The sequence below is a fragment of the Physeter macrocephalus genome, unplaced genomic scaffold (genome assembly GCF_002837175.3).
Source record: "Physeter macrocephalus isolate SW-GA unplaced genomic scaffold, ASM283717v5 random_295, whole genome shotgun sequence".
In the NCBI taxonomy this organism is placed as follows: Eukaryota; Metazoa; Chordata; class Mammalia; order Artiodactyla; family Physeteridae; genus Physeter; species Physeter macrocephalus.
This window is the reverse complement of record NW_021145564.1, coordinates 20796-36267: the sequence shown is the minus strand read 5'-3', so window position 1 is coordinate 36267 and position 15472 is coordinate 20796. Positions and strand designations below refer to the sequence as shown.

At 52.5% G+C, this 15472-nt stretch overlaps 2 protein-coding genes across 2 annotated transcripts; both read right to left on the bottom strand.

Moving 5' to 3' along the window:
- Nucleotides 1-4951: 4951 nt before the first annotated feature.
- CUNH19orf53 (chromosome unknown C19orf53 homolog) lies at nt 4952-8443 on the bottom strand. The gene is made up of 3 exons (XM_007129404.4): nt 8198-8443; nt 8065-8120; nt 4952-5730 (listed from the first exon to the last, which is right to left on the bottom strand). Exons 1-3 carry the CDS (start codon nt 8292-8294, stop codon nt 5587-5589), a joined length of 297 nt encoding a protein of 98 aa, XP_007129466.1. The 5' UTR covers nt 8295-8443; the 3' UTR covers nt 4952-5586.
- A 142-nt stretch (nt 8444-8585) lies between these two features.
- On the bottom strand, nt 8586-15217 carry MRI1 (methylthioribose-1-phosphate isomerase 1). The gene is made up of 7 exons (XM_028484936.2): nt 14625-15217; nt 14311-14549; nt 13882-13959; nt 13285-13460; nt 11829-12005; nt 11524-11748; nt 8586-9792 (listed from the first exon to the last, which is right to left on the bottom strand). The coding sequence occupies exons 1-7, from the start codon at nt 14892-14894 to the stop codon at nt 9647-9649; spliced, it is 1311 nt and encodes a 436-aa protein (XP_028340737.1). The 5' UTR covers nt 14895-15217; the 3' UTR covers nt 8586-9646.
- Between the last annotated feature and the right edge of the window lie 255 nt (nt 15218-15472).

Sequence of the window (15472 nt, the reverse complement as noted above, 5' to 3'; positions counted from 1 at the left end):
CTATTTCAGCAGTTGTTTAATTTCTGTCTCTCCCCGCTCCATGGTGAGCTCCAAGGGGCAGTCTAATTGTCTAACTGTTGCACTGCTTTACCGCCAGCACGTGAACACCTCCGGACATACAGCAGTCACTCAATCTATATATAACTTGTTGAATGAACCAGCTCATGCTTTGCTCCCATTCCACTGAAATGATCTACAGAGCAGGAAAACCGAAGCTGGCCCCTAAGTGGCCTGATTGCTGCCCCCTGCCTCTCCCCACATGGAAACTCTGCCTTTTTCCTTCCAGGAATTTCCAGTTTCACAGCTGCATTTTCTGGCCAGTCCCCAACCCACCCTTCAGTAAACTCCCTCCGACCTGCACTGTCCAGTATGGTCACCACTGGCCACAAGTGGCCTTTGAGTCCTTGAAATGGGACCAAGCTGAACTGGGCTGTGCTGTCAGTGTAAAACACATTGGATTTTGGAGACTTAATAGAAAAAAAAGAAGGCAAAATATGTCATTAAGAATTTTTTATATTGATTACATGTTGAAATAATCGTATTTTAGATGTTCGTGTTAAATAAAATACATTATTAAAATTAATTCCACCTGTTTCATTGTGTATTTATTTTATTTTATTCTATGCAGTATCAGGGCGTTTAAAGTTACATATGCAATTTGCATTGTAATTTCTATGGGACAGCAGTGGTCTTGAGAAACCACAGCTGACCACAATGACAGCAACGAAACAACAAAAGTAATAATGTACTGATTGCTTATGTGGTGCTCTAGCTGTTCAGACACATTATCAAATGTAAGCCTTCCAACAGCGCTGCAAAATGGGGATGTCATCTCCACTTCTCAGATGAGGAAACTGAGGCTTAGAGAGGTGGAGTTCTTGCCTGACTGGGAAGCCCTAGACTTATTAGAGCATGTCTTTCTTGCAAGGATTTGAGGCAAAGATAGACTTATGGGGAAGGAGAAATGGGTGGGGAGAAAAGCAGGGAGAACATCAGTGAAACAAGTCTTTCAGGTGCTCTTCTAGCAAACGGGACCCAGGGTCCAGCTTTTCCAAGCAGCCCCCTTCAGCATTTAGTATGTGGCTGGCCCTTGTCCCTGAGGATGCTTCAGTGGATGTCCTGAGATGCTGAATCAGAAAAGGCACTCCAGGCCAGTGGAACAGGATGTATAGGAGGAATAGAGAATGGGACATCACAGGGTGAGGATGTTTTATTTTATTCTCTCACAAGAGATACTAATATTTTCATCATCCCCATCTCATGGATGAGAAATCTGAGGCACAGAAAGGTCAGGCGACTTAACCTAGGTCCACGGCAGGAAAGGGTAGGGCCAGCATTCAAGCCCTGGTGGGTGGGCTGGTCTTGTCACATTGGTTGGGGATCAAATGCACCGTTTGGGAAACACCAACATTCTATTCCGTTCCTCTGATTTTACAGATGAGGGCAATGAGGCCCAGAGAGGGTCAGAAAGTTGCCCAAGGCCACACAGCAATCCCTGGAGAATGTGAGAAGTCAGAAAGGCCCTTGGGAAAATGGGGGGTGCCTCCAGGATGAAGTCTCCAAGACTGTTTCACGCCTACCCTCTTCCTAGCAACACTTGACGTTGCAAGGGGTATTCTAGCTACCCGCAAGTCCTCCCTTCTCAGTGTAGCCAGCGAGTTTGGGCTTCAGGAAAATGGAACCACATTTATCCCGCCTGCCGCTGTGAGCTCACTGTCTAGGCATCCACAGCTTCTGACCCCAAACCCACATGTGTACTGACATCAAGACCCATGAGAAACAGGGTGACTCTGAAGGCTCGGATGAGGGGGGCCACGCACCCCAATGCCCCTGTTGACTCAGGCAGGAAACCAGCCAGGGCAGTTTCACTTCCTGGTCCCGATGCAGCCCCTCTGGGCTGCCCAGCTGGCAAGATTTGCTTCTTACATTTCTTTTCTTCCCTTTTGGAACACAAGTTCATGGGCAGAGAGTCAGGGCCCTGCCAGGAAAAATGGGCATTCCAGGCAGAGGGGGAAGGTGGAGGCAGGAGAGGAAAAGGCTTGAGCAGGAATAATTGTCTGAAAAGCAACATTTAATGACTGCCCTGGCCCTGGGGAGTGGGGAGGGGCAGGGGAAAAGACAGGGAGTAGACAGCCTGAGCGGCTGGAACTGGGCTTCTCTCCCCATCCAGGACACAAAGGCAGCTGTCACAGTCTTCAGGCTACCCACATTTCCACACTCAGGGAGGGGTGTTAGGGTCTCCATTTAACAGATGAGGAAACTGAGGCTCAGAAAGGGACTTGCTGAAGAGAACAAGAGGTGTAGGGGTTTCCCAAAGTCTGGGGCTCTTGGCTGCGACACTAATGGGGGATTTGTGGGCAGGACCCACATGCTAGGAAGGACCTAGCATGGGAGGGAAAAGTCACCCAGGTCAGTGATGGGGTGGAGGAGGGTGGAGGTGGTGGGAAAGTGAGGCTGTCTGCGGAGGCCGAGGGAGTGGGGTGAAGAGGGAACAGGTGGGTTGACATTCCAGATCCGAAACCTGTCACACCTGAATGCCTTTCCTCACCCCTGGGGTCCCCCTCAAAGGGGCTGGCGTCAGAGGGACAAAGGGAGCCAGTTTACAGGAGTCCTTGGCCAGCCCGGGCGCCGCCAGCGGCAGTGGGCTTGGCCCGGGTTGGAGGCGCCTCCTGGTGGCTGAGGGAAGCACCCGATGGCACCCAGAGCCCAGCCGGTCCCACCCCTCACCCTCTCGAGATTCCAGATAGAAAGGTTAAAAGATAATTTTCAAAAGCGGGTGCAATGAAGGCTCTCACCGACAAATAAAGACGAACACGTGTTAAGAGTTTTTTATTGAACTCCCGTGGGAACCAGGCAGATGTTATACCAGGTTCAAAAGAGAGTCCGGAAAACGGGCACTTTTACAACAGATCAGATTATTTGAGTAAATAAATGTGCGAATGGAGGCAAATTGGTTTTTCCACAGGGGAGGAGGGCTGTCAATGGAACCTCAGCTGCATGGGCCAGAATGAGCAGATAAGAGTGGTTCTGTATTGCTATCAGTTGCTTAAAATTCATGGATGGAGCTGTGAAATAGTTCAAAGACGCTGTTATGAACCAGCTAACCCGGAAGGGAAGGGCGTGTTGTATAGAGATGATGCTTTGAATGGTTAGAACTGATTTACTCAGACGCAAAATGTTCCTTGCAGAAAGAAACAATTCCTTCCTTCCTTCATTCAACAAACACCTGTTCGTGGAGCAACTATTGTGCGCTGTTCCAGGTGCTGGAGACACAACAAAGATGCAAAGTAGAAAACGGATGAGAGTGGCACAGTGACCACTTCCAGGAGCAGGGGACAGAGAACGATTCTCTGAGGTGACACCTGGGAGGGGGAAGGAGCAGGAGGTGCAAAAGGCCAGGGGGCGAGACTGGGAGGAGGCGGGGGTCTGGAGGGGCGGCCTGGGGCTTCCTTGTTTTCTGTTCTCCCCACTAGAATGTCAGTTCTCAGCTCTACCTAGCCCAGAGGTTGGCATGCAGTAGGCGCACAATAAACGCCCAAAGTGCAAAGCGACTCCATATCAAAGGGCAGAAGTCACTCGCTGTCTGCTTAGGGGAGAAACTGCTGTGAGGTGGGCAGATGGCAGGAGGGTCCAGGTCCCGTAGGTGGGGCTCAAGGAACGGTATACTCTGGGCATCACAGAGCCAAGCGGCAGCCCTGCCCTCCAGTCCCGGGTCTGGGCCCCATCCCCCGCCCCTCTCCTCGCCCTAACAGAAACCCTGAGCCCCGGACCCCAGACAACTCCAAACTGTGAAGTCTCGCCATCAAATTAGGGCTCTGCTGCCACAATTCCTGTGTTTTTGAGATGTAAATCAGGATTTTCTTTTTTTTTTTTTTGCATATGAAATTACCCTTCCTGCCTTTTCAGGGGGTTAAAACTCACCTGGAAAATTCACCATTCAGAAGGGTATAATTCAGTGGCATTTAGCACATCCCCAACGTTTGCAACCACCAACGTTATCTAGTTGCAAAACCTTATCACCTCCCAAAGATGACCCCATACCCATTTGCTGTCACTCCCCATTGCCCCTTCCCCCAGTCCCTGGCACCCCATAGAGAACCACCGTCGCTATGGATTTGCCTCTTCCGGACATTTCACATGAATGGAATCACACATTATGTGGCCTTTTGTGTCTGGCTTCTTTCAGAATATTTTCAAAGTTCACCCATGGTGAACTGTATCATTCTGTTTGATGGCTGAATAATATTCCATCCTGTGGATAAACTACACTTTGCTTATCCAGTCATCTGTTGGCAGCATTTGGGTTGCTACCACCTTTGGGTGACCGTGACTGGTGCTGCTGTGAACGTACGTGCGATGCTGAGTCTGTGTTCGATCCCTTGGGGTGTGTGCCTGGTGGGCAACGGCTGGGCCACGTGGTAACTCCAGCCTGAACTTACCGAGCAGCCACCAAACTGTTTTCCACAGTGGTTGTCCCTTGCTTTTTAGAAAAATGCTGGGAGTTCAGTCACCCACCTCGGGGGGAACAGCCACCGCACTCCCACCTCCCTCCAAAGACAGTGGCTCAGCACCACCCAGACCGTCTGGCCCCCGAGCTGTAACCTGTTCCCCACCCCCCATCAGAGGGAGAGAGGAAGGACCTCAGACCAGAGCTCCTGGCCGACCCCACAGGCACAGCTGGCGTTTCAGGGGAGGGGAGCCCAGGATGGTACAGAACGGAAACTTGGTCCGTTAAGAGAGGCAGCAGATGGGCAGCTGAGAGCACGTACTGGGCCTCTGCCAGTGCCGGGTTCAAGTCCCTGCTCGGGAATGTTAACGATGTGGCCTGATCTGGGAATCACCTCAGTCCTGAGGTGATGTGTAGAAAGCACCAGAGCAGTGCCTGGGCCACAGGCAGTGCTTCATACTTGCTGTTATGACTTTTTTTAAAGACCGAGGTGGCACTGAGAAGTTGATAAGCACATTCTGGTTTAATCGGCATTTTGACTCTACAAGGTGGTGTCAGTACCTGTCCTGCAGATGGGAGAGTGACTCCCTAGGCTGCCTGGCCGGTCCCCGGCAGAGTGGGTGACACAGGCATGTCCGTGGAGGGTATGTAGGTGAATCACCCAAGGCAGGAGGAAAGAAAACTCTCCCCTGGTTCCCAGGCTGGAGGTGCAGAAGCCCATTCGTCTTTCCCTGGCATGTGGCTAGTCTCCCGTGGAAACTGCGGGGGATGACCCAGTCGGGGCACCCGGCCCCGGGCCCCAGCACGTCCCGCTCACAGGAGCATGTGACCGTGGGAGGAATGACAAAGTCAGGTTTATTGCTCCGTGCTAAACCAGTGGAGACAGGATGTGGGGAGGGGGGAGGGGGACACAGGAAGTTGGTGAAGGCATCCTCTTGGCCTTGGCCTGCGCTTGGCCTGGCCTTGGCACCCTGGGAAGCCAGCCAGTGCACTTCTGACCTGCTGGTCACCTGCTCACGGGCCAGGCCCCCAGTAAAGTTTGAGGCGCAACCCAAGGCTCTGGGGAGCACGGCCTCTCCTCCCTGCACAGGTCTGAGCACAGAGAGGGCTGCGGTGATGGCCTCTGCTGGGGTGCATCCTTAGGAAGGCGTCTTGGTGGAGGAGGGGGCTGCTGCCTTCTTTTTGGTGGGGGCCTTCAACAGTGCCAGCTTCTTGGGCAGACTGGTGCTGGCTTTCATCAGCACATCATGTTCGATCTTCTTCCGGATCCCGACCTCCAGGTTCTGCGGGAGCAAGCACCGCACAGTCACCCAGGGGCCTGAGGCGGGAGGCGGGGCCTGAGGCGGGAGGCGGGGCCTGGTCTGCTGCCCTTTCTCCTGTGAGCTCACAAGGGGCTGGGTCAGCAACTCTCCCCGAAACAACACCTGAGAGTCCGGTGGCTGGGGGTTAAGTCCTGCTTCTGCCGCATACTCTGGGAACACTGCACACCGGAAAACCCCTTCTCATCTCTGGATCTCAGCTTCTAAACCTCTGCCCATTTCCATTTTACAGCTGGGGAAACTGAGGAACCTGCAGTGAGGAGGCACTTGCCCAGGATTCCCAAGTCATGTGAGTGATGGGAGATTGGAACCCAGCACGCCCAGAGTCTCCAGCCTCAGCCTCCAGGAGGGCAGCCTCCCCTTGTCTCTGCTTTGCTAATGGTGAACTGGGGCTCTGAGAAATAGGGGTGCCGGCAAGTAAAGGCACAGGAATCAGAACCCAAGTGTTTGGGTCCAAAACTGGTAGTTTAATCATATTACCTAAACTGCTCCCTTGCCCTGCCTAAGAGTTCCAACGACCATGACAACCATGACCGTCACCACACGCCTGGGCGCAAGGGAAACAACAGCAAAGACGCAGAAAAACCTCTGCCCTCATGAAGCTGACACTCAGTGCGTGTGGACAACACAGCTGTCACTGACAAACTCTGGTAAACCGGTTTTTTTTGGCCACGCCCAGTGGCATGTGGGATCTTCGTTCCCCAACCAGGGATCTGAACCGGAACTGGCGCCCCCTAGAGTGGAAGCACAGAGTCTTAACCACTAGACCGCCAGGGAAGTCCCTCTGGTAAACTGTTGAAGGATGACAGATGACAAGTGCTGCTACAGAGAAAAGAATACAAGGGATGAAGAGTGAGGGATGGGGGTGGGGGGTTGCCATCAGGGATTAGCTGTTCAGAAGCAACACTTGCAGCCAGACTTGACTTGGAGGAAGGAAGCCGTGTGGATTTCTGGGAGAAGAATCCAGGCGGAGGAAACAGCTAGTGCAAAAGTTCTGAGGTGGGGCAAGGAGCAGTTAAGGGGCCAGTGAGGCTGGAGGGAGAGAGGGAGGAGGTGAGGGTAGGGAAAAGACAGGAGTAGAGTGTGCTGGGTCCTGTGGGCTGTGGGGAGAACCCGGGCTCTTCCTGAGTGAGGTGGGAGCCACCGAGGGTTCTGAGCAGAGAAGGGAAGTGCCCTGATTCAGGTGCTCACAGGTGCCCTCTGGCTGCTATGGGGAATGGCGGAGCCAGGAGATCTGGGAGGATGTGACTGCCCTGGTCCAGGTGGGAGATGATGGGATGGGACCAGGTAGGGAGGTCAGAGAGGTGGGAAGTGAGTGGATTCTAGATTAATCCTGAAGGCAAAAAGGACGAGATCCAACCCGGATGTGAGAGAAAGGGGGAATCCCGAGTATCTGGAAGGAGGAGAGACTGTGGTAGGATCATGGTGGAGTCGGGGACCACAGTGGGGGTTGGATCAGGAGCCTGGTTCTGGACATACTGAGCTTGAGATGCCCCTGAGACACTTTCCCCCCCCCGGCTGAGACATGGAGGTAAGCAGGTTGCTGGGTACCCAGGTCTAAGAAAACTGAGGCTCTGGCGATCCAGTGGTTAAGATACCATCTTCCACTGCAGGGGGCACGGGTTCAATCCCTGGTTGGGGAACTACTGAAAGCTGTGTAGCACACCCAAAACAAAAAACAAAAAACTGAGGCTCTAAACAATTTGCTCAAGATTATAGGGTGAGTTAGTGTGTGTTGTACAATTAGAATTCAGGTCTGACTCCACCAGATCACTTTGTAACTTCTCTTTGCAACCTTAACAAAAATCTCTTTACAACTTCTTTATAAGATCAACCCCATTCACCTGCACACGAAAAAGCTACATTTAAAAACCACAAAAACGTTTATTTCAGCCCTGTGCTGTTCTCAGGGCTTTACAGGTGTCCTATGGCATTGAATCCTTACAACTCTAGGAGAAATGTGCTATCACTACAACCATTTCTTCTTTAAGAAGCTCAGAGTGAAGATATACTAGCTGTCGATGGAACTGCGCTTTGCTCCCAGCACTCCCAGTCTTCTTGCAAAACTGGGGTTTTCAACTCCTTTCCCAGGCTGCCTTCCCTCTCGAGGTCTATTAACGAGGACAATTTCAGCGAAAGCAGCTAATGTGTTCTGAACACATTTTGCGCGCCCCTCGTGGCTTTAGGAGGCTCACTGATTGGGAGGTAATGTTTCCGTACCCACTGCACAAGGGAGGAAACTGAAGCTCACAGAACTGGGAGTTCTCCATCCCCGGCCTCTCACACACTCGAACTCACCTTCTTGAGCTTTTGCTGTTGCACGATCCGTGCCTTCTTGGGTGCGATAACGAGACCTGGGGAGAGATGCGCTCTCGTGAGGCCGGAGAACCTCGGGCCCACCTCGCCCCCCAGTCCCCAGCCCGCTCCTCACCGCCCTTCCTCGGGCCCCGGTTCCGCTCCGAGGCTGTCGCCGCTGTCTTGCTCTTCGCCGGTTTCCGCGCCTGGAACTTGCGCTGCCCCTGCGCCATGATCAGTCATGCACCGGAAGAGGCGGGGCTGTGGGAGGTCGCAGACGAAAAACGCAGGGCACGATGGGATACAGTGGGGCCGGAGGGCGCAATGACTCACGGGATACAATGTGGCAAAGAGTTAAAGTGACCACTACCCACGACTGTCGATGATAGCCAGCGTTTCGCAAAAATTTCGAAGTAAAGGTTATAATGATAAGCTAACACTTACTGGGTGCTCATCTGCTTTGTAAAACTTATGCTGTTTTATGCTCTTTATACATAAACTTCAAGTCTAGGACTTACGGTCAGGCAAGTGAGGCACTCTGGTGCAAAATTTAAGGGGTGCCCCGAACTTCAGTTATCAAGATAAAAATATATTCAACATTCAAAAATAATATTTTAATACAAAGAAAATCAAATCGTCCAACTACAGCCTGTGAACTGGCTGCTTGATGTTGTAAATAAAGTTTTGTTGGAACGAGGGCTGGTATCAGGAGTGAAGGGAGTAGGGTCAGGATATGCAAGGTCAGGGTTTCATTCTATTTAATATCTTTATATATTGTTCACCATGGATTGTTTTTTCATTAATTTTGATTTTTCAAAAATAATGCATGAAGCTATTCTTTATCTTGACTACTGAGCTTCTCAGGGCCTCCGCTAAAATTTTGTACCTGAGGTGTCACCCTAATTCCAGCCCTGAGATCAACCAAAAAGGGAGGTACTAGTATTGTCTCCATTTTGTAAATGAAGAAAACAAAGCATGGAGAGGTGAAGTGATTTGGCCAAGATCATACAACAGAAAAAGCGGTGGAGGACTTCCATGGTGGCGCAGTGGTTAATAATCTGCCTGCCAGTGCAGGGGACACGGGTTCGAGCCCTGGTCTGGGAAGATCCCACATGCCGCAGAGCAACTAAGCCCGTGCACCACAACTACTGAGCCTGCGCACTAGAGCCCACGAGCCACAACTACTGAGCCCGCGTGCCACAACTACTGAAGCCCGAGCACCTAGAGCCTGTGCTCTGCAACAAGAGAAGCCACTGCAGCGAGAAGACCGCGCACTGCAACGAAGAGTAGCCCCCGCTCACCACAACTAGAGAAAGCCCGTACGCAGCAACAAAGACCCAACACAGCCAAAAATAAATAAATAAATTTTTAAAAAAAGAAGAAAAAGAAAAGGCGGTGGAACTGGGATATGATCTCAGGCAGCTTGACTTCAGCTGCTGGGATCTTAAGAGCCATGCAAAGGCCCTGTCTGCTTTTTCTGTTCTGGGAAGAATTGTGGTTGGGGGAAAAAGGTTAGCTTTTGGGCAAGCCATTCAATAAGTTTATTATAAAAATAATGGGGGCAGGATATGGACAGCTAGGTTGGTTACTTCTGGGGTCCATCTAGGGTGACCGTGGCACCTAGGGCTGCCCGGAGCTCCGCAGGGGCAAAGACACCCAGCTCTGTGATGATGCCGCCAGTGATGAGGTCGTGGGGCGTGACATCAAAGGCAGGATTCCAAACCCCAATTCCTTCAGGGGAGAGGGGGGAGGCAAGAAAGGCAGGTATTAGGCTCAGTGAAAGTTCTCAAGCTATTGTCACCTGTCTCACTCACAGTGGTTTTTGGGATTGGGGAATCCTTGAGAATCTAGAGATCCTCACCCCAAAAGTGCATGAAGGCATGGGTTTTGATACCAGTAATGACTTTAGACCCCCTACATCCCTGGATTGTCACTGTCTAAGAAGAAGCCTTCAAAGTCTTATATACATCCACCCACTTGTGCCTGCTCCAAGAATCTCTTTAGGAAACTCCAAGAATCCACCCCAGGGCCTTTGCATGGGCTGTGCCCTCTGCCTGGACGCTTTGCCTCAGATACGCACATGACTTGATGTTTCACTGGCTTCAGGTTTTTTCTCAAATATCACCTTCTCAGTGAGAACTTCTCTGGTAATCCTGTCTAATCCACCCCCTGCACAGACACTTCCCATATCCTTCTGTGCCTCATTTATTTTGCCTCAGCCTTTACCCCCTTCTAACATACACTGGAATTTTGTTATTTATCTCGTTTGTTGTCTGTCTCCCCACCGGACTGTCAGCTCTATGACGGCAGGGACTTTTATGTCTTTTTTCACTCCTGTTTCCCCGACCCTATCATGTCACCTGGCACTGGCCAGGTGCCCAAAAATATTTGCTGAACGAATAACAATCTCTTACACAAGAGGCTGCAAACTCTGTTTTCTCTGGTTCACAGTTTTTTAAGACCACTGAATTAGCTGCTAGCTTTCAAAGTGTGGGAGCTTTCAAACATGTAACAAATATAAGGCTTCTCTTGGAAAAATCAGAAGAAAGACCTGTTCTCCTGGGGTCTGCATTCCTGTGATCCTTGGCCAGAGCAGAGTATCGGGGTCCCCAGACTGCACCTGGCCCGTGTTACCCAGCTTTCTTGAGGGGGGGGGGGCACGGTGGGTTGTCAACTCTGCTTTCCATGGTCTTATGGGTTTTGATCAGTGCTAAATAATTAAGCCTCCAGGAAAGCAGGGGCACCAAAAAAATAACGAGAAAATATATTTTTTTTCAGAATTAATGTATCTATTTTTATTATTTATTTATTTATCTATCTAGCTATATTCTTTTCCATTATGGTTTATCACAGGATATTGAATACAGTTCCCTGTGCTATACAGTAGTTCCTTGTTGCTTATCCATTTTAAATATAGCAGTGTGTACACATCAGTCCCAAATTCCCTATCCCTAACTGGTCCTTTTTATAAAAGGTTTTCGATCATACTTGTTACTATTTAACGAGCACTAAGGGCCAGGCACTGTTCTCCACTTCACGTGGGTTAATTACACTGAACCCCCTGGGGTATATGAGATAGGTCATGAAAACAGCTCATGGGGCTCTTAGGGATGAATTTTAGGCAACCAGGCTACACAGCCAGTAAGTGTGGGGAAGCTGATAAATATCTGTCTCTTCATAAGCACTCGGCCAGGTGGTACTCTTATTTCTTATTCAGGTGAGAAAACAGAGCTGGAGAAGAGTAAGACAATTCGCTCAAGGCTTCCCAACTCATTAGTTGTATCTTCTGACCTTGAATCTGACCTCCACGACATGTCTGCTCTAAAATACGGCTTGAAGGAGCAGCTTATGCCCCAGAAGGCTGATGACACCCCAAATACCACCTGCTGCCTGTGAAGGGGTCAGGGTGCCTCAACAGAGGTGCCCAGGCCTATGGTGCCCCCCTCTGAGCGGATGGCTTACCGGGTGCCGCAATCCTGACCCCGTTGACATGGGTCAGCTCCTGGCCAGGACGCTCCTCAATGATGATCTCCTGGCCCGTCTTCAGGTGGAGGTCACACGAGGAGCTGGGGGCAGCCACATAGAAGGGGATGCCGTGGTGCTTGGCGGCGATGGCTAGCTGGTAGGTGCCCACCTTGTTGGCCGTGTCGCCATTGGCAACCACGCGGTCGGCTCCCACGACGACAGCTGGGGAGTGAGATGCCGGGAGTCACCACCGGGCCCTGGATGCCTGGAGCCCTGCCCGCTGGCACCCCCCACCTGCTGACCTGACACTCCATAGTGGGCCATGGCAGCTGCCGCCATGCTGTCGGCGATGAGGGTGGCGGGGATCTGCTCGTAGACGAACTCAAAGGCCGTCAGCCGGGCTCCCTGGTTGTAGGGCCGGGTCTCCGTGCAGAAGGCACACTCCAGACGGCCCAGGCTGTGCAGCGAGCGGATCACACCTGTGGGGCCCAGCCCAACAGGAGGATGAGATGCAAAGGGACAGATGGGCAGGGCAGCCCACTGGTTAGCAGCACGGCTCTCCAAACCGTGCAGTCCCACTCCCGGGCCCTTGCAGTGGCTGTTCTCTCTGCCTGATACAAATGTGTTTAGAGAATGCCTTCTCCGTGAGGTCTTCCGGGATTCCTCCATCTCACGTAGCAACCCTCACACGGCCAACCCCTGCTCTTTCTCTTTAGCACTTACCACCTTCAAATGCATCATACGTATTTGTTCTGTTCCTGTGTCTGTTCCTCCTATTTTCCTGCTCCTGATGGCAGAGATTTGATCTACTTTCTCCACTGCTGGGTCCCTAACTCCTAGAACTGTGCTTGGCACACAGTAGGTGCTTAATAAATGTTGAGTGACTGAAGGAATGGATGCATGTATGGATGATGGGGTACACAGTAGATAAGCGTTTATTAAGCATAGATATTTGTTGAGTGAATGAATGAATGAATGTCTTGCCATCAGAGTCTCAGTCCCCAGGCACAAGGGTGGCACCTAGGCAGGTAGGGAAACCTCCTGGAGAATTTAGGATCAAGTGGAATCTGCTGCCTTGAACCCCAGGACCCAGTCCCCCTGGTCCTGGTCACAGCTACCCTATTCTTTCTTTAGGGGGCTACGCCCTCCCCCTCAGTCCTCTTGGAGTCCACATCCCACCCACTTTCTTTTTTTAAAATTTTAATTTAACTTTATTTTTATTTAAAAAATATTTAATTTTTTTTTTTTTTTTTGCTGCACTGCATGGCTTGTAGGATCTCACTTCCACATCCAGAGACTGAACCTGGGCCACAGTGAAAGTGTCGAGACCTAACCACTGCACTGCCAGGGAACTCCCCCCACCCATTTTCTAGGCACATGGCACAGGCCAGGCCTATCGAGTGACTGATCCTAGATGGACAGATGACTCCATCAGAGCCCCCGAGATACAAAGAGACTTTTCTAACACTGTCGGAATAGACACCCTAGGCTCTTTTCCTCGTGATCTGAACCCTGGCCGACCAGTGGAGCATGAGGATGATGCCACCATGGAGGAGGGCAGATCTTAGGGATACGGACAGATGGACCCTGATGCTATTATTTGAGCCCCTGGATCCAATCATACCTGAAGCCAACCCCCTGAGTGTTTCTGTACAAAAACTAATAAATTCACATTTTGGGAGGTGTATAAAGTGGTTTGGGTTTCTTTCTCTTGCATCCAAAAAGGGCCCTCCCCTATCCCTGTGGATGCCCACTCACCTAGGGCTGTGCCATAGCCAGCAGTGGCCAGTGCACCAGTGTTGCAGTGGGTCAGCACGATCACCTTGCCGCCTTGGGGTGCTGCCCGCTCTAGGAGGTGGTGGGCTCCCAGGTCCCCGATGCTCCGGTTGTCCCGGAGGTCTTTTGCCAGCATGTCCTCGGTCCAGCGGATCACTCTGGGGCCGACAAGCGACGCTGAGCACAAGTCACAAGGCTTCAGGGCCCACACCAGCCCCTCCTCCCTGCCCGACACGGCTCTCCTGGAGCGCTCCTGCTGAAAGCCTCTCACAGCTGTGGGGCTGGGCCCTTCTGCCACAGCCACCTAACTGTGACTCCATTTGCTCTCGAGACACATTTACCAAGCACCTCCTGTGCGTCAGGGGCTGGGGGACACAGCAGTGAACAAGACAAAAATCTCTGCTCCTATAGAGCTGACACTGACACTGAGGTGGGGGAGGCAGGTAATGAACAGACAATAAAGTGAAGGAAAAGGCAGCGGAGTCAGGAGACAGAGGACAGGAATGAGCTGTATTATATGGGGGGTGGGGAAGGCACAAACCTGAAATTTGAAGGAGAGGAGATTAAGTAGATGGATACCTGGTTTGCAGAAATGGTGTGTGCAAAGGCCCTGAGGCAGAAGGGACCCTGGTGGGGGTTAAGGAACATGGAGAGTATCTGTGCAGCAGATGGGGAGGGAGAGAGTGTGAAGAGAGCAGAGAGAGAACCAGGGCTAGAAACAAAATTCTTCAAAAGCAAAAACTAGGTAAATGAGGTGGCACTTAAAACGGCCTCCAAGGTCAGATAGGGCTGGGGACGTTCAGGGAGGTCAAAGTCAGGGCATTAAGTTCAAGGATCTCGGGGTCAGGCTGCCCGGTGGTGAGTCCCAGCCCTGCCTGTGTGGCCCTGCACTAAGAGCACATTGCCTCAGTTTCCCCATCTGTAACATGGGTTGTTGTGCAAAAAAAAAAAAAAAAAAAGAACGAATAGCCGCCGGTTAGAGCAGCGCTTGGCACAGGGCCCCTCTACCTCTCTCGGACTGCCTCCTCCGTGGCGCCCTCCCGCTCCGCTTCCTGGGCTGCGAGGTCGGCCAGGTCTCGGGCGGCGCGGGCCATGTTGACGGCGGTGGGCCGGGCGGTGACAAGGAAGCTCAGCGCGTCGCGCACGAAGGCCACGAGCGCGGCAAGTCCGGGTCCCCCGGCGCCCGCCTGCAGCTCCACGGCGAGGCTGAGGCAGCCCACGAGCGCAATGGCTGGGGCGCCGCGCACCTAGTGGGGAAATGGGGGCGTCAGGGACTGCAGGCACGGGAGGTCCCCCACCCCGCTCCCGCCGAGCGGCCCCACCTTCATAGCGCGGATGGCCTCCCAGGCCTGGCGCACCGAGCCCACCGCCTCATAGTGGCTCTGCTGGGGCAGCAGCAGCTGGTCGAGGATCTGTAGTGAGCCCCGCGAATAGCGGATCGCCTCCAAAGTCATGCTGTTGCAGCCGCGATCACCGCCGCTCCCGGGGCTCAGCTGGCCGCGCGCGCCAGAGGCGGGGCCGGAAAGGGCGCAGGGGGCGAGGCCAGGGCCCCAGGGGTGGGATCTCTCCCGGAAGGAGGAGCGTGCGCACATCAACTTCGCTGGCTCCTGGGACCCGCCATCCAGGCGCCAGGTCCTACTCCACTTTCCCCACCAAACCTGGACAGTTCGCCGCACCCTCGGAACCACAAAGGTGCCACTATTTATAGGGCAACTATTGCATGCCAAGTCCTGTGTTTCGCGTCTGGCTATAGCAAGACCCCTAAGTGCCAGGTGGGTACCCTCAGGTGCCTGACTCCTCCAGCCAGAGCGAGTGCTGCCTGTGGCCTCACGTAGAGCAAGGCACCAAAAGGGGGTTCTGAGATCGAACAGACTCTTACTGCTGCCTTGAGACCTTCCCCTCCCCGCGGGGAGTAAAGGCCTGCGGGCTGGGGGTCACCACCACCACCTCCGGACAGGGCACATTACAAGTTCAGCAGAATTCAGCCAGAACCTCAGCCCCAAGAGGTCCATATGTGTGGTATGTTCACCGCTGTATCTCCATGGCTAGGAGAGCGTCTGGTGCACTGCAAGTGCTCAGTTAATATCTGTGAAATGATCCTTCTCCAGGGTTTAGGGGGAGGTGGTGGGCCATGAGTCACCTGGTGGATGCTCAGCTGTTTTGGGGCTGT